Below are 18,752 nucleotides of genomic sequence, written 5' to 3' on the forward strand. Positions count from 1 at the left end.
ATCAACACTCAGTATATGGTATTGGAAAGCAAATTTATCTGCAAAGGTTTTCTATGCAAAATGGTCTCAATCAATTTCTTTTAATGTACTTTATTAAAAAAACCATTTTATTCAAAAGGGAAAATTCTAAATTAAGGGCTAAATTTAGGAAAACATGACTATCCACACGCCTGCACAGGGTGGCAGGAGGAGAGATTCCACCTCTCTATCGGACTTCAGTTCCAATAAAACATGCATGGAGGTGTGTTCAGATCTATTTGGGCCTGCTTCACCTCCTCCACTACCTCAAGCTTCTTCATCTCTAGAGATGTGACATTTCATGTCTTAAGTGCCAGTATCCAGGGCTGTTTATGCGGCACTGACCCAAACAAACCCCTATGCTACCCAGTGATGCAGATGGCAGACATATGAAGCAGCTTCTGATGAAAGCTGGAAAAAATAAATTCACTCAGAAGTGGACCTGAAACATAATCAAGCCACATGGAGATAACGATTTTAAATTTCAGCAAAAAAAATTATGGTTTTTCACATTAGCTGATCACTGATTTTCAATGTCAACTGATGAGAAAGAACATGAGAGAGAAAACAATGTAAAAAAAATAAATAAAAATAAAATAATAATAATAATGATACCTGTGTCTCACAAGATCTTTGAGACCAGCAGAAAAATATAGACATTTATGCACATTTTTGTTTCATACAGATGCAGACACAGTTGCTAAAAAGTGTCACTAGTCTCCTTTCTCATCAACTTATGCCTCACATAGAAAAGTCCATCATGCAGGCACTCCCATTGCTTGCACACATGTATTCATGCACGTCTCCAAGCACACACACTCACAAACATTAAAAAGCAGAGAGAGGTGCAACTTTAAGTCTTCTCTCCTCTCTTCCTTGGAGCAAAAAGTCAGGGTCTGGGCTGAGGTGATAAGTGCACTGGGATGCTGCCAAGCAAATAGCACGCACACACATGCAAAGAAAAGTAAAACAAGAATATAAATATAGCTATATTTACTCAAACACAAATAAAATCCCATTTGTACAAAAAAAAATGTAATTTTGCCTAAGCACACATTTAGAGAAGACCACTGATACCAACAATATAGCTAAACAATAGTGTGAATGAGTGAAGCGATTCGTGAACTTTCACAGTGTAAAGTGGTACAGGAAGCATCCTCAGAGGATGCATGCTCATACATACATGCACCACTTAATTGGTGTACATCTCCCACCTAGGGGCCACATATGGGTACTCACTGACATTCATGCTTATCTAAAGACTTGCAGGAGGCTTTGAGCTTGCTTTGAACTGCTGTCTGACAACATACTACATAAAGTGACCGTTTTCCTTTTCGCTGCCTGGAATGAACCCTTTATGCTCTTCTCTGCATCTACTCTATGAGTTCCAGAGTGGCATAAACTATCACAAGAACAGATGGGTTTTTTTTAAATTCACGGGACACAGAAAGACACTCTGATAAACAGACAATTAAACTCAAAACAATAAGAAATAAATTCATTATTAAAGCTATTTGTCTATTATCCAGTAATGGAAATGAAACAAGAGAAAAACTGATTTAAAGATTTCAAAATTAGATCTGTACCGTGTATGAATTACACATTTCACTCACCAGTTTCTTCCTCTTGTCCTGCTCAGTTGGTGGCTCCTCATCATCACTCAGCTTGGGCTCTTCAAAATGGCTCATCAGCATGCAGCTGCAAACACAATAATATTCAACTCAATATTAATAACCGCAAATAAACCTACACAGTAGGAGACAATTTCAGAACAGGCAGCATGCATACACAGGCACTCCAAATGCTGAACCCTCTGGCACCCCTTTTTTCCTGAATGCTATTCATATTGGTTCATCTGCATGCAGAGAGAATTACAAGTAAAACCTTTGTGCACAGTATACAGTCTGTGTATGGTCTTTTATTTCCTTTGTCCTTACTTAAGCCTTATTGTGAGTAGAGATAAGGTGGGGGGGTCCTGAATGTCACACTGTGATTGTGGTGCGTAGCTACTGATAACTCGTGATCAGAAATTTTAACTCTATTCCACCTAAACCAATGACATTCAAAGTGACAAAAGTTAATTAACTCACAATTCTGGGTAGACAAAAATGCAGACTAGTAAATGGTAACTCTTCTGGGCACGTCATTAAAGAAGCTACAGTCAACGTCTTGTACTGTTAACACTGAAAAACTGTAGCATGCCAAATTGACTATGTTATTTTACTGAAATTCATTCATGGCCGTAAGGACTTCTCATTTCACACTATGCAAGAACAATTCTAAACCACTCACGAAAACACAGGTCTGTTCGTTTAAAAGTTTACGTAATTCCAAAATAAAAGGGGAATGATTGTATTACTCACTGTTTTCTGTCTCAGCTGACTGCATTTATAAACAGCAAACAACGCTCAGAGGAATATGTTCATCTACAAATATATTACTGCTCGTGTCACACCCAACAGGGACCCAAAACGATTCAACATATCACTGGCAAACAAACGCATACAGTAGACTTTGCTCCCAGCTTTTCAGTTCATTTCACACCATTAGATCTTAGTATGGTGCTGAGCATCTTTCACAGCAGTGAATAGGTGTCTATGTTTGGTGAACATCTGCTAAGAAACTGCTGAGAAAGAGACCAAAAATATTGAAATATGTAGAGGAGGTTCAAAGTGTAAGGAGCGCTGTACTCAGTAACTTTTCCCACAGTGAGAAAGTGATGGTAACTCAGACACGGGCATTACTGTGAGGCTTTATCAAGGTGCAAATACAACCAAGTCAATCTCTCATTTGCTTTCCTTGTTTTCCCTGTAGTGAGCCGCTGCCCCCATGAAATAAATTTTTATCTCAAAATATTTCTTCTGAGGTTTGCATTTGATAAATTCCAACTTCAGCATCGCATCTGCATTTGTAGTGCTTCAAGCACTTTTGGGCGTCTTCATTCATTATGCATGAGTTTTGTCAAAATTACAAACTCCATTCATTTGTGAAAAAAATGATGGGAAGGTTTGGACTGTATAATTTCCACGTTTATAAGCACAGTTTTTTTCTGCTCTTCATTTGTCAGGGGAAAAAAATATGAATACTTACTCTTTGAAAGTGCCCGTTTCAGGATCTTCTGTCATTACATCATGTAATGCCTCAACACAAATGTTGACGATGCCACAGAACTTGTCCTGAATCACGCTGATAACAGAGAACAAAGCTTCATTACTCATGCTGATCTCACCATCGCTTTTGACATCATCAGTACATTTTCACTGGAAAAAAAAAATGGGACAGTGTTATTTTGCTTTTACTTTATTAGTTACACAACAAAGCCTTATCATGTTGTCCACACAGTTCTCCAGAGGAAACAATTTTTTCACATTATATGCATTTCATATGGGCAAAATTCATAGTAATTCTATCTTACAATAAAAACTAGCCCAGTTGCTACTTCTAGATAAGACTATCTATCAACTATCCTATCTGATTATTGGTTCACAGTTATCACTTATATCACTATGTCTGTATTTCTACATTAAAAAAGATATATTGTATCATAACAGCCATTTGAAGAGCCTCTAGTTGAACTACTCCGTTCCTAAAACTAGCAATTAAACTCCAGAGTTTAAAACCCCTTTACATATAAAGCATTTAGAGACCAATCACACAACTACTACATGACTCCAACAGAAAATTTTATATCTCATGAGTTCACACTTGCTTGTAGTTCCTTAGTTTCCAAAAGAACAATTCACTACCATGTACCCAAGACACTGTAAGATTAGGCCTAAACTCTCAAGTCTCATATAATTTAGCATGGTTTGCTGAAACAGCCTCTTCCTGACTCACTTCACTCTTAATGCACTCATAAGCCATTATCGATTTAACACTCATTAACTGTGTCTTCTCTTTCAGTTTGTGTTTTTTTCACTCTGTTGTCATTTGTTGCCTGCCATTCTGCAGATATATCTGGCTGCAGAGGTGTATTTTCCCAGTCCTCACTTACCAGCCCGGCCAACCTGTCAACAGCCTGTCGTATTGTTTCTCCTATTTCTACACTTTTCACTTTAAAATCACCCCAGTCGGTTGTAACAAATGAGAGTCCTCCCAGAGCCTGGTTCTCTTGGAGCTTTACTTCTGTTAAAAGGGAATGATTACTCCCGACTTTTAGAAAGTCTTTACTTAAAGTGTATCGTCTTGTTTATCTCTGTAATACTGTTAGGTCTTGACCCTTCTATCTAAAGTGCCCTGAGATAAGTGACTGGCACTTTGGGCTATATAAATATAACTGACATCAACAACCTTTAAAAATAATATAGTTTATGAAACCCAACCACACAAGCTTGGAGACTTGCCACAGTCACTGGTGAACTATTTGAGTGAGTCTCAGTGGTTAGTGGTAGTGGAAAGAATATACTTGGGGGGTTTTTCTCCCCTACATCAACAAGAATGAGAAAACAGGGAAGGAAGTGTTAGTGTGAGTGAGTATAGGCACTGATACATCAACTGTTCCTTCTTCTGTCAGTTCATATTCTCAGCCAGGTAGACCCAAGGCAATGCTACATAAAGTTCACTAAGCATTAGGACAAGCCATAACCTGGAAAATCAGAATGAAAGAAGTAAGTATACACAGATGTGTCCCTTATTTTGTAAGTGTGGCAATTTTACACATACACATGGTACCAAATCAGACTAAATATTGATATCAGTGCTAAATAATCTGAAATGTGCTCAATTACCTAGTCACCATAATATTAATTAGGAAATAAAGATTACTGGCCTGATGGTTTAGGCAACTCTCGCACACACACAAAATCATATCTAGCAGTGGCTCTACAGTTGATCCTTTTGGTAAAATATACCTACCAATATCCTGGGAGGGTAAAATAAAATCACTAAACATATGTGCCCCTGGTTATGAATAACAGTCTTAAATTGGTGGCCATGGCAACAACTGGAAATAGGCTTTGCCTTTAAGATCATTTTAACATGTCTGTCAATTCTAATTCTATCAACCAAAAACAACTCCCAAGTGAAAAACTAATAGCTGATTAGTGGTGCTGCTCAGTGCCTGTCATTTAAATCACCCTTAAGTGAAAAACTTCACAGTGATTACATGATGGCTTGCATGCCAAAACAAACTATTTACAAACTAGTTCGCAGAGATCTTTGAGAAGTAGTCACTACTCTGTCACAGTAAATCCCATTCACTTTTCTTTCCCCTAGTGATTTCTTTCTTGTAAATCATATATAACATATTACATATATAACACCAGCCACGTTATTAGGTATCCTTTGCTAGTGCTGGGTTCAACACCTTTTGCCTTCTCAGAACTGCTTAAATTCTTTGTAGCATAGATTAACTAAGGTGCTATAAACATTCCTCAGAGATTTTGGGCCATAGAGAGATGACAGCATCAGAGAGTCGCTACAGACTTGTTGGCTGACTATCCATGATGCAAATGTCCTGTTTCACCGCTTCCCATTGAGATCTTTGAGTTTCCCAAGAAAACATCCCCCAAACCATTATATTACCGCTAGCATCTTCAACTGTTGATCCATGGCAGGCCAGAACCAGGTTTTTAAAATTCTGACCGTCCCATCTGAATGTTACAGTAGAAATTAAGACTCATCAGACCAGGCAACTTTCCTCCGGTCTCAAAATTTGATGAACTGCAATCTGTATTCTCAGTTTCCCGTTCCAAACTGATAGGAGCAGTGTCTTTTGTGGTCTTCTGCTGCTCTTGCCTGTAATAAGTGGTTGCTTGAGTCATTGTTGCCTTCCTATCAACTCGAAGCAGTTTGGCCATTCTCTTCTGACCTCTTGCATCAACAAGGCATTTGTCACTTGATATTTTCTCTTATTCTCTGAAAAACCCACACATGGTTATGTGGGAAAATCCTAGTAGATCAGCAGTTTCTGAAACACTGGGACTAGCCTATCTGGCATAAAAAGTCACTTAAAGTTAGGGGAAAAGCTGCAAAATTGGCTAATTTTTTATTTTATTTTATTTTTTTAAAGGAACTTCACCATAAATTCCATTTTGGAACCAATGAGTAAAGCTACAAAGCCTAAGTACCAAAAACTGTAGTACCCTGAATGGTATGGAGAGAAATTTGACTGCAAAATGCTGCAAAAGCATCCGATATGATCCACGAGTGTAAACCAAGATTTGTGAGCTAAACTTAATGAGTTGTGAGTAAATGATTAGCATTTATTCAGCTTTATGATGTACGTATTTGCAAAACAGTTTTACGTGTGGTCAGATTGCTTCATATTTGTGCTTGGATTGAACCGCATGCTTGTGAGTCCTCGTAAGTTACATACAAATCATTGAACACAACAGTAAATCTTAGTTTATGCTTGTGGATCTTATCGTACGCATTTGCAACATCTTTGAGGCAAATTTCTATCCAAAGAATGGCCTATTGAGGCCTTCTCCAAAAGCAAGTAAATCTCTACAGGCTTTCATATGAAAATGCTCAACGTTACATCTGGGGGGGGGGGGGGGGGGGGGGGAATTAAGGTGACAGCTTAATAGAAAAAAACAAAAACAATTTTAAAAAAAAAAGACGGCTTGCACATATAAACATGTATCATTACCATCATCCTTCTGTCAGTACGGCACAGAAAATGTTCAAGTTCAATGTAAGAGGGCTGGTACTCTGTGTCTGTAAGCACGTATCCACGTATTTATCTCTTCATTTATCATAGCGAGAGGTGTTGCCCAGAAAGTGTTTACGGTCGGGACAATAATCCACCAGAAGAAGAGAGACATAAACAAATGTGTTTCATGCTTTGGCTAAAGGATGATGAATTACAGATTTAAGTAACATCGCTTACTATAGCTTGTGACATTAAGTCTTAAAAAGAGATGGAAAGTCGTTTCATTTCTGACAATATATTCTCGCCCCCATATGCAAGTCTGAAAACCCAGCTGTCTGCATTGGCCTGTATAAGGTGTGTATATCAGTATCCGCATTTGTGGTGCTCGGCTGACATATAATTGGCACCCAGAGTGTTAAAGCAGGCGCCCGTTAAGCTGTTGTGCTGTTCTGCATTTTATGGCTGTAAGGAGAAATATATACAGGATAATTTCACCACCTATATCCGTAATGATGAACAAGAGTCTACTAAATAATTTTCCAAGAACATCATTACTTTCCCCCTGTTGTGCCCTAAAGTCAGCTATGCAGTTCAACCCACTTTTCATGAGCTTAAAGCAAAATCAACACAGAAAAGAATTCAAAAATGATTCTCACCTGTTGTCAGAAGGCAGGAGGGAAAGCAGAGCCAGCGACGACAGCTTCCTCCTCTCAGGCTGAGTGATGTTGTCCATTCGGTCAACCCACATCTCTATAACATTGCCCAACAACTGGTCCATCTGATGAGCGGAGAAAAGGAGGAAGAGAAATAAGGAGGACAGAAAAAAGGGTTATTAAAAAAAAAAAAAAAAGAGCAGCAGCAATTTGTACGGAGATGCGTCTCAACCTTCGCTATATTTCTGATTAAACTTCCTGTCTTGTCCTCTGTGGTGAGAAAAAACGAGCATGGTATGATGAGAGACAACTTAGAGAGGAACATCTTTGCATTTATTTAGATTAAGGCTGCAATCTCAGAACTAGGCACAATTAATTTCTTTGCTCAGAGTTTCACAGTAGAGGAGGACAACATTTTAGGGCTTGAAAATGTTACCATTTGCAATTCCTTGGCTCATTACTTTCAGCCTCGTTCACACTGATTCCCTTTTAACAGGCACTTTGCATTTATGTCTCCCACAGACATTCATCGAGTCTGTGCTGAGGAGAGAGAAATGAAGGGCAGACATCAAACCTCACCTCCTGGTTACACTCAGAAGCCATTTGACTTAGCAAAGACGAGAAAAAACTGAAGTTCTGGAGCAGGACACGACCCATGATGCCCAGGTAGGTGGACATCACCACGGGATATCTCTGTAGATCATAGACACGCAATCATGCATACAGATGATGAAAAATAACCACCCATAAATGGTTTTACATAAAACACGAGTCATTAAGCTTGATAAGAGGGAAAAGATGGACCCACTGACACAGCAGAATCCTGTGAATGTGTAACCTTTAACTGAGCTGACTTATCAGTAATTGCCACTATACAGTCTTTGAAGAATTCATTTCAAGTGACAGTAAAGGACAAATTAGAAGAAGGGCCGGGACTATTAACACTTAAGAAAGAACTGAAACCTTAAAAGACAAATTTAAGGTTAAATATGTGGTGAATAATGAAAAACATATTTTTACAGGTTCCTCCTTTTACACAGTTCCAGCGTAGATTCGAGCAAGATGCAAAGGTAAAACTCACCTCACCATCCACAATACCTCTGAAGACAGCTGGCAGCAGGGGCTGAAACATGTGGGCTCCCAGCATGGGGCTAACCTTTAAAGCTATCTCTACCACCTGCAGGGACACAGGGCGAGGAAGGATGAAGGGTGACCCTCAGAGGGTGGAGTAAGCAAAAGGAGCAGAGAGAAACTGACAGGAAAATCTCAGGAGGAAGCCAGAAAAGGAGCACAAAGGGTCAGCCACATAAAAATGTAAAGAAACTTCTGTCGTTATGGGAAAATCCCTCTTTTTATAGATGGTACAGTACGCGAAAGACGCAGCGTTTTTACATTTTGTATTACTTTCCCAAGAAAACTAAATGCTGCTTCTTGTATTCATAATCAAAGACGGTGATGCTGCAGGTAAGAGGGTCTAGAGTGAGCCGTTTGATATTCCTTATGTGCCATTTCTCAAATTCTTTTATTAGTAATGAGAAGTCATAGCTCCTCTTGCATTATAATGGGGTGTCAGTTAATAAGCAGCAGTGCTTGCGCAGTTTGTGTGAGTAAATGTTTATGTGTCTCCTTTTACTGGATATAATGGTGCTTTCAGCGCACCTGCTCTTCAGTGGCCACACAGGCACAACAACCTCTCACAGTGGCTGAACTCAAAAGCAATGAAAAATAAATCCAGACAATAAAAGAGAACGAGACACAATCAGCTGTGATTTTGGAAAAACAACATCTACGTGACTTGACTTTTTGTGAGAGGGGAGGAATGGGAGTACCTTGAGCACCTGCACCCGCCCTTCATTTGTGATGTCTTTCAGCAGGTCACAAAACGATCGACACAAGGATTCTGCGTAGTTCTGGGGAGGGAATAATCGGGGTAGATGGTTCAGTTCTGTAAAAACTTATGCAGATCAGCATGCCAACATGTATTATGACAATATAAGAGTTATGTGAAGTCCAAGTGTTCTTTTGTTGTGTCTCACCTGCAGAAACTCTGTAGCTGACAAATATATGTAGCCATTAACAATGTGGAAGCAGGTACGCAGGTTCTCAGAGCTCAGCTCTAAAACAGAAATGTAAATGTTGCACTTTACAAATTGGACAACAGGTAATTTTTGGAGCATTGCATAACAAACAGAGGGATCAAAGACACTGCGAGAATATGGTTTTTGTTTCTAAATAATCTGAGGTGATACTGCTGAGTGAGACTCTTAATTCAGTTCAGTTTTATTTATATAGCACCAAATAACAGATGCCTCAAGGTGTGACTGGCAAAGACCCTACAATAGCACAATATTTGCTGTGGTTTTCTCTATATTGTGGGGTCTTACAGTATAAAGCAATATAAAGCACTCTGAGGTGACCATTTTTGTGATTTGGTGCTAACAGAATTTTTGTGTATCTGTGTGCATGTTTAAGTAACTATGTTTCTCTGTAAAGTAACATCTGGCAATAGCAAAGAAGCAAAGCATTCAGCCATCTCAGGTATAATAGTAAAAAAAAATCATAATTATAAAAATTAAATTAAAAAACAACTTTATAATAATACAATTAATCTAATTTATTATTTTAGAATAATTTAAATTTCTATAAATAAATGTGCTGTAGCCCATGCCCCCACTTTAGACTCAAATCTGCTTGCTGCAAGTATCACTGGAACAACAAGTGGGATTGCTGCAGTCAGCTTTCAGCGAGCTACCCAATTCAAGCAGTGTATTAACAGTTCATTTTATTTTGACTTCTGTAGCTTTATTGTAGATTTTTGCTGATTAAAACAAAATGTAGCTGCTTCCATTCAACATTAAGTTCGCTTTTCTTAATGTTGAAGCTTGCTGAATAGGTGGTTTGAGTAAGGACTCCCGCTAGCTTTTTCCCAGTAAAGTTTGTAATGATGGTTACAGTAGCAGGCACTGCTGTTTTAAATACTACAAACACACTTTGTTTCACTACACCTGAGCTAACCAGTTTGGAAATGGCTCTGCATCTTTGCTGTTCACCCTCTTTTTAGACAGACACTGGTTCCATATCACTCACACACACCCCCTCATTAAATTTCTCTTACGGGTCTGTTTTAGTCGCAAACCCTTACAGTAAATGAAGGGTTGAAGCAAAAAAATCTGCTTCTTTGCGATAAAGTTATTTGAGTTACTTGATGAATCGTCTAAGGCGTAGTTTACAAGATGAGACAATAAACTCCTTAGTTATCAATAGCTTTTCTTTTCTGTTAAATTAAGTGCATTTAGTTTAATTTAAGACTGATGAAAACAATTTCAAGGATATCAAGTTATATAAGGTAAAGACAAACTGTTCAAACAGAAGTCTTGTACAAAAATAAAGACAATTAATTTATACTAGCAACTTCAAATCAAAATAATAAACCACCAGTGCTATCCCCTCTGCCTCCTAGTACTCACACCAATGTATCAATTTCAAAATCCTACGTCGCCTTGTTTTCAAGTTCTCGCATTCACAAATTTTGGTTTCCATGCTGCTCGCCCGGCAATTGACGACAATACCCCATCAGCCTTTTACGGTTATAAACTGTAACACAGTATTGTTACAGTTTTCCTGTGCAGTATTTCCTAGTACACATACTTAAATATAGCGTTGCTTAGGAGGCTGTGATTCCTTGTCCTTTTAAACAAAATCCTACCTTTCTTTTGACTACATCAAAACACCTAAACCTGATGTGTTTACTTGTCAAAGTTTGTCTGCAAGAAGATTATAGTAGAATCTGTGATAAACAATGATAGCGGGCCCACTATGAGCGTGCCTGTTTGTAAAGATGATATTTATGCTAATGCATGCAACATGTTTTCTCCAGCCAACTGTCAGACATAATAAAGTAATGACGATAATATATTCTGCCATCTGTTATCTTCTCAGATACATTATGTATTCCAGGAGCAATTTAGTCACTGCATCAGCCAAAAACAGTATAAGGCTATACTATGCCAAACACATGTAATGAGAATTGATAATGAGTAGACAATTATTGAATATAACACAAAGGAGACACAGGTTAGTGCAAATTATAAGGAAGGAGCAAACAGAGGAATGTCTAAATAGTCAAAATAACTATTTTAATATGTCATTCTGTGTAGAATTGGTACTGGAGGAGAGCATTAAGAGGAAAGAAATGCATTCGTTTGGTCAGCCCAAGTCATAAAAAAAAGAAAAGAAAAGTCAAGGCAACAGATTTCTTAATAGTGAATGAGCAAGGAGACGTCAGTTCATTGAACATTGCGAGCATGGCAGGTCCGCAGAGAATGGATAAATGGGTGTGAATGTCCAAGCTTACTTAGAGACTGGATTTACATATTTTGACATGTGACAGTTTTTATGCATATTCTTTTTTAAGTTAAAAATATATATTTTAGTAAATGTGCAGTAACTCTATAGTTACCTCTAACCCAGTAAAAAACAGATATTGTGTTGCTGGTTTCCCAGATACTTCACCAAATGACCGAAAATGCTGGAACTTTTCCTCTCCTTCAAATTCCATTATGCAGTTATTTAGTAAAGGACACAAAAGAGTTCATTTGATGGAAGCCATTATTTTCATAGCCTAAAAGCGAGCAAAATCAAAATTTCAAAAATAAATGTATTCAAATAGATTTAACTTGGACAGAAATTCTTTTGTTGTGTCTAAATCATTTTATTCCCATCAAGGTAACCTGAAAGGAAAGGAAAACATGTGGGTGGCTAATCCATCTCTGTGCTGTCAGTGACACCAATGATTTTATTAAACATTACTGAATCAAATTCAAAAGAAAGCAATACCTCCGCTTTCACAATACCTGCTCCAGCTGCAAATTATAATTTGTGCCAACAAGACAATTACTGCATAGACGTTTCTGTACACAAACAAATATAGGGTAAATAGAATAGCCTGAGCACATGCCAAACTAAACATAACTCTTTAGCAAGTTTATTTTGTTGTGACTGCAAAAATAAAACTACTAAGTAAGCAACTATGTTCAAACAATTGATGCAATACATGAAACAAGACACAAAATTAAGGTTGGCTATAGTATGTACTTAAATATCTCATACATGTTTCTCCAAAATATGCCTCAACTCACACTGCGTAACTGAAAACAGTTACAAGTTGCCAAAAATAGGTTGATTTAAACTACTGGTGGGCTCTGGCTGGTGGCAGAGCTCTCACAGCAAACCTCCAGTGAGAACCGATCAGCATCTAATATAACTGCTTTGAGCTGAGATTCTACCAGCAGGTCTCTAAAGGCCAAGACTGGAACAAACATGGAAAGGGGCTTTTAAATCAAATCAAAATCACTTTTATTGTCACATCACATGTGCAGGCACACTGGCACAGCACATGCGAGTGAAATTCTTGTGTGCGAGCCCCACAAGCAACAGAGATGTGCAAACACAACAACACAAACGAGCAAAATACAAGAATGGCCAACCTGAAACTAATAAATATATGTACAATATATAATAGTGTATGCATTTCTGGATGTGTATACTAAATATTTTCCTACGTGTGTGTGTGTGTGTGTGTGTGTGTGTGTGTGTGTGTGTGTGTGTGTATACACATTTTTACAAATTAAATAGTAAAAAAAATAATAATAATAATAATAATAATAAAATATATAAAATATACAGAGTTGAATATGTGCAAAACAAGTGGCATTTATATACAGTGTGGAGTGAGCTTAGCGTGAATACCCCAGGCGCAGTTTAAAAGCTATTTCAGTTCATATGACAGGGAAACTAGTGGGGTGTACTAAAAATGTGGCAACAAGGTTAATCTGGTTTGATATGTAACCTTGAAATGAAGGGCTCTGAGAGGAAAAACAAGTTTTCAGAAGAGACGTGAATGTTACATTAAGCATTTGTCTGTTATTTTACAATCCACCAAACAGAGTAACTTTGAGGGGAAAACCAGGTTGTTTCACCACAAATCTTCCCCAAGAGGGTAAAAAACAGAGTTGTGCATTGTAGGCATTGATTGACAAGAAATGACTATTATTTGGCATTCTGTTTGATCAGAGTCGGGGCTTTTTATATTACTTTAGCTGGTTATTACTAGCATTTCATTCCTCTTCTTAAATGTGTACTTTCTGATAAGATAGTACCTCAAGTGTATATAATAGATCAGTTATGCTTACCTAAAATCTTAATTGAGTGAGCTACATGATACTGGAAGGACCAAAATACCCACACAGACAAATTTGAAATGCACACAACACAGGGCAGGAAATTTTTCAGGAAACTTAGAAAAATTATTTCATATATTTCTTAACAGTTTTTTTTTTTTTAATATTAACTGTTTTACTAAACTGTCTTTGAAGTGGGACTGTACAAGGTTCTACCAGTAGATATGACCTCCAAGCAGACAGGATCACCAAGCCGTGATCAGCAGCACGCATATTTTAGTTGCCAAAAAGAAATCATTATCATTTAAATAAACATATGCATGGGTCTGTCATCAGAACGTTTACAATATGAAAGAAGGACACAGACACCATGACATCACTTATTCATTTTGTGCTCCAAATTTTGTTGCTGCCATTTTTTAAATTTATTTTTTTGGAACCAGAAGTGATGAAGATGACTGAGTATTCTACCCTAACTAGATGGTTGATAAAGCTCAACAACCAAACTGTACAAGTGAAATGCAGATATACAGATATTTGCTAATCAATGCTAATTAGTAACAGACTCATTTCAGACATCAAAAAGTACAAACTTCTTGGGAGGTGTGTGCCAACAAGCAAACCTATATTAGTCAGTCCAGAGGTGTAATTATCTCACTATGCCGTGGAGGCGCCACCTAGCAGGCAATCAAACATAACAATCATAACAGCGTCTGCATCACTGCAGCCGCAGCACCAATCCATCTGCCTATCTACGCTCCCTTCTCCCCTCACTCGTAAACAAGACCCCAAGATACTTAAACTCCTTCACTTGGGGCAGGAACTCGTCCCTGACCCAGAGTCAGGACTCCACCCTTTTCCAGCTGAGGACCATGGCCTCTGATTTGGAGGTGCTGATTGTCATTCACACTCAGCTGCGAAACACTCCATTGGGAGCTGGAGGCAGTCACCTGATGAAGCTAACAGAAGCACATCATCTGCAAAAAGCAGAGATAAAATTCTGAGACCACCCAAATGGAAGCCTTCTGCCACTTGGCTACACCTAGAAATTCTGTCCATCAAAATTATGGACAGAATCGGCGACAAAGGGCAGCCCTGCCAGAGTCCAACACCCACCAAAAACTAGTCCGCTTTATTGCTGGCTATAGGGACCAAGCTCTTGCAAAGGCTTTATAAGGACTGAATGGCCTATAGCAACGGATGCAACGAATCCCTTCACCAAGTCCACAAAAGACATGTAGACTGGTTGGGCAAATTCCCTTGCCCCCTCGAGGATCCTCGAGTGGGTAAAGATGGTCCAGTGTTCCACGACCAGGACGAAAACCACATTGTTCCTCCTGTATCAGAGGTACTACTGACGGATGGACTCCTTTCCACCACCCTGGCATAGACTTTCCCAGGGGGGCGGAGGAGTGTGATCCCCCTATACTTGAAGCACACCCTCCGAACCTTTTCTTGAAGATGGGACCCACCATCTCGGTCTGTCAATCTAGAGGTACCGGCCCTGATCTTCACACAACATTGTACAGGCACGAACCTCATCCAACCCAGGAGATCTGCCACTAAGGAGCTGTTAAACTGCTTCAGTGACCTCACTCCCGGAGATAGACAAGTCACCCCCCTCTACCCCAGACTCTTCTACGGAAGACATGTCAGTAGGATTAAGGAGATCCTCGAAGTACTCTTTTCACCACCTGACAATGTCCTCAGTTGAAGTCAGCAGCGCTCCATCTGCACTATACACAGTGCAGGTAGAGCAATGCTTTCCTCTCCTGAGTCGCCTGATGGTTTGCCAGAATGTCTTTGAGGCAGTCCAGGGAAAATAAAATCAATTGATGAAAAACTATTTCTTCTAAACAGTCTAGTTCTAATATAAACAAAGAGTAGACTGTTCTTTTTTCTATGCCTGTGAAAATACTGTCACCCCCATTATCAAACTTCAGTGACACCATATGAGTACACTCAAAAATACTTAATCTTACCTGCAAGCACAGTTACACATGCTGCATTGTCTTTAATGCCAAAGGCAAAATAAGAGGTAGATAAATGCTTGTGACATCTCTCCAGTCCCTGTCCCTCCATAATGAAACCACCACAAGCACTCCTGCCATGTCAAGCTGATAAGATGTGTACATATTCTGGTAATACCCTTTGAAGAAGAGTTTTGTGTAGCTATCAACATAAGAGGAAAACACACAAATTAATATTAAAAGAAAAAATAAACAAAGAATGTCATTCTTATTCTGGGCAGCCCAGAGTACCAAGGCCTGGACTTGATAAGACTTTCATCATTCACATCCCTCACGATTGCAAATGAACTCAGGCCACCCCCAGTGCCCATGTATGAATACAAACAGCCTGACAAAAATAACACTGCATCTTTCTGGTTATTGGAAGTAAATTCACTTCCATCTCCACACAGCATCCCCAGACAATTTCGGTGTGACACAAATACGGCAGGAACAAAAGGATGGAGGATTTAGTGTGTCAGCTTCAACATATCGGCTTCTTTTTACATCAACACAACAGCCCGATAAATGCTATTCTCTACCTTTGTTGTTCTCTCCTGGGTTCTATGTTGTGACTGGTCCTACAGTGAGATATGAAAAGTGCAATCCTGAAAGCACAATTATGATGGTCTGGAAATAAACACTCAGGTTCCAAATGAACAACAAAAAAATGTCTGCAGTTGATAGTAACCAGTGGTAACCCTCAGCCTTCTAGCAGGTAGACCTATGGTATGAATTTGAAAATCCTAGGTGATTTCCTTCTGGACTTATCCTGTTCCAAAGATTTTCAGAAAAGTTGACCTCTGAGTAGGGATGGGTATTGATAAGATTTTCACGATTCAGATTCTATTTTCGATTCTGTTTAACGATTCGATTCTTTATCGACTCTCTTATCGATTTTTTTTTTAAAAGGAGAACACTAAGTTCAATTAGCTTAGAACTTTGTTTTATATCTTCTCTTTGAAGAAGATAGAAATTTAGGAGTAACATGGCCTTACAAACCCAACAGTGAGATCTTAAGAGATCCACAGCCTACGGCTCTTCAATGGGGTGTCACAGGGTCCCCAGGAAAAAAAAAAAAATGTAAATGTAAAATAATAAAATAAATATTCTTCTGTAGCAATAACAAAGTATAACATAAATTATTCAGTAGCAATTACACAAGAATATCCAGTCCCTGCCTACAATTAAACACATTCAGTTACCGATAATCGGGGGCATCTGCTGTGGCAAATGGGTGCAAGCCTTTACCACAAACTTAGTCACTGCTGGGTGACATTCGTCTATCCTGACCTGAAAGGAGACACTAACGGTAGACTGCAGCAAGAACTGCCAGCATCTGAGCCAGCCAGACTCTGTTTGTCTCTCTCATCATGGTCACCTAAATGCAGTGCACAGTAATGGCAGGTTTTGTAATAAGGCAGATCGTGCTAACATAATATGCACTGTTAGTTGATTATTTACCTGCCGCATTAACGGGAGAAGACGTGCAAACGTTACCGCCGCTGCTGAGATTCACGAGTCCGGAGCGGAATTAAAAACACGACATTCATTTAAGGTCATCGTGTGTTTTGTGAGCAAATGCTTTTGCGTATTCGTAGTGTTTCCTCCCTTAAATGAAATATCTACTTTTCAAGTATTGCAAGTTGCCCTGTTGTCATCCGTTCTCGTAAAATATAATCAAACTTTTGAGCGTTTGAGCCGCTAAGGCGCTGTGTTTCCTGCCAGGTAAATGACGCTCCGCAAAGTGGTGACGTCATTCGGGGCGACTGGAATCGATAAGGGAATCGTTTGCAAAAATGGCAAACAATTCCAAGGAATTGAAACATACCCATCCCTACCTCTGAGTCATGGTCAAGGTCAGTGAGATCAGAACTAGTCTGGGACATAGGAGATACACCTATACTATTAGTTTCAAACTCCTACGTTACTTCGTTCTCGAGTTATCACATTCACAAACTTAGGTGTCCATGATGAAGGCCGCCTGTTCGATACGATGACGCCACTATCCCATCAGCCTTTTACAGCTAAGGGGTAAAAAATACTCTTTCAAATGTTTTTGAAGAGGACAATGCACTTCCTCAGGTTTCCAGCAAAGCGCTCACCAAAAGTGCAGAACACACAGCTGGGCACAAGGAAACTTTTTTTATTAATTAGTAAGATTTGGATGCAATTGAATTATAGAGAAATTATTTTAATATTTTCTCCTTCCATGCATAGAAATGCCCATGGACAAAATATTAGAAAAGCCTAAGGAATACAAATTAGTCTAAATCAGAATAGGCTGTTTTGCCAAACACTATAAAAGCAATTAAATTTTAACAAAGATGTGGGAAGGGAGGACACAATCACCCCCTCCACGCACACACCGTCATAATCAAATAGTCACAAAAACAGATGCTAAAGCACTGATTAAGCTTTAGTGAGTACATCCTTCATAGCCCTGGGCATATGCTGCAAAATCCGCTTCAGTTATCAACATTAGCTGGGAAATGAGACTCACATCTGACTGCGATAACAGTCCCTGAAGTACCACTAATGGTTCCTGGGTACTTCTAAAACGTGGTCATATTCCACAATTCCACTATTCCACAATTTTCAGTTTATAATCTGTGATTAGGGTGAAAATGTTTGCAAAGTAAGGAAAGTGAACAGATAGCAAAAAAGCTGTGCCAAAATCTGCAATGAAGCACAACAAGAACAGATAATGTTTGTTGGGCTTATTCTAGTCAGCCAGCTACAAAAAGTTGGAGATCAGTAAAGCCCTAGGCTCGGGGGGTTTAACAGCCTTCAAATGCATAAAACTTCACAGAAAAGTGACAAGTCATGATATGTCTGTTATTTCAAAGTGTTAATAAATACTAGACCTTGTTAATGCTCCGAAATATTCCAAGGTGAACGTATGAGAAGCGCTCTCCAAGCTCTATAGCCAGCAAAAAAAAAGTCTCAAACATCTCACACTGGTTAATGCATGAGGAACTCCAGGTTAAACATGGATAGTATATCTGAAGTTATTAGACTGTAAGAAGAGCCCTTGTGGAGTATGACATCAAAATGGAAGAAAAGATGATAAGATGTTACCGTTTCCTCTATTAATGCATCAAATAAGGCGAAATATTTCCAACGTATGTGATAGCTATAATCAAAGCCATTACTTACAGTTAGGAAACCTGTAATAAAGAGCTTGTCGTCTAATGGGGTTGTTCAGATTGATCCAGGAAACATATTAACAGGGCAGCTAACTGTGAGTCTACATTATGAGAAATGTTAGCAATTCCCTCAGAGTACTTTCATAAGC

General features: G+C 38.8%; 1 protein-coding gene across 1 annotated transcript in view; it reads right to left on the reverse strand.

The window, feature by feature from the left end:
* ipo11 (importin 11) overlaps positions 1–18,752 on the reverse strand; it is a 128,974-nt gene that overhangs the window by 28,134 nt on the left and 82,088 nt on the right. Inside the window, exons 23-29 of the mRNA XM_082553246.1 lie at positions 9,303–9,382; positions 9,096–9,176; positions 8,348–8,443; positions 7,846–7,959; positions 7,270–7,391; positions 3,109–3,204; positions 1,632–1,716 (exon numbers count right to left, since the gene is read on the reverse strand). Coding sequence (XP_082409372.1) covers positions 1,632–1,716; positions 3,109–3,204; positions 7,270–7,391; positions 7,846–7,959; positions 8,348–8,443; positions 9,096–9,176; positions 9,303–9,382 — 674 coding nt within the window. The remainder of the gene's footprint in view (positions 1–1,631; positions 1,717–3,108; positions 3,205–7,269; positions 7,392–7,845; positions 7,960–8,347; positions 8,444–9,095; positions 9,177–9,302; positions 9,383–18,752) is intronic.

Source organism: Aulonocara stuartgranti (genome assembly GCF_965226115.1).
Source record: "Aulonocara stuartgranti genome assembly, chromosome: 12".
NCBI classification, from domain to species: domain Eukaryota; kingdom Metazoa; phylum Chordata; class Actinopteri; order Cichliformes; family Cichlidae; genus Aulonocara; species Aulonocara stuartgranti.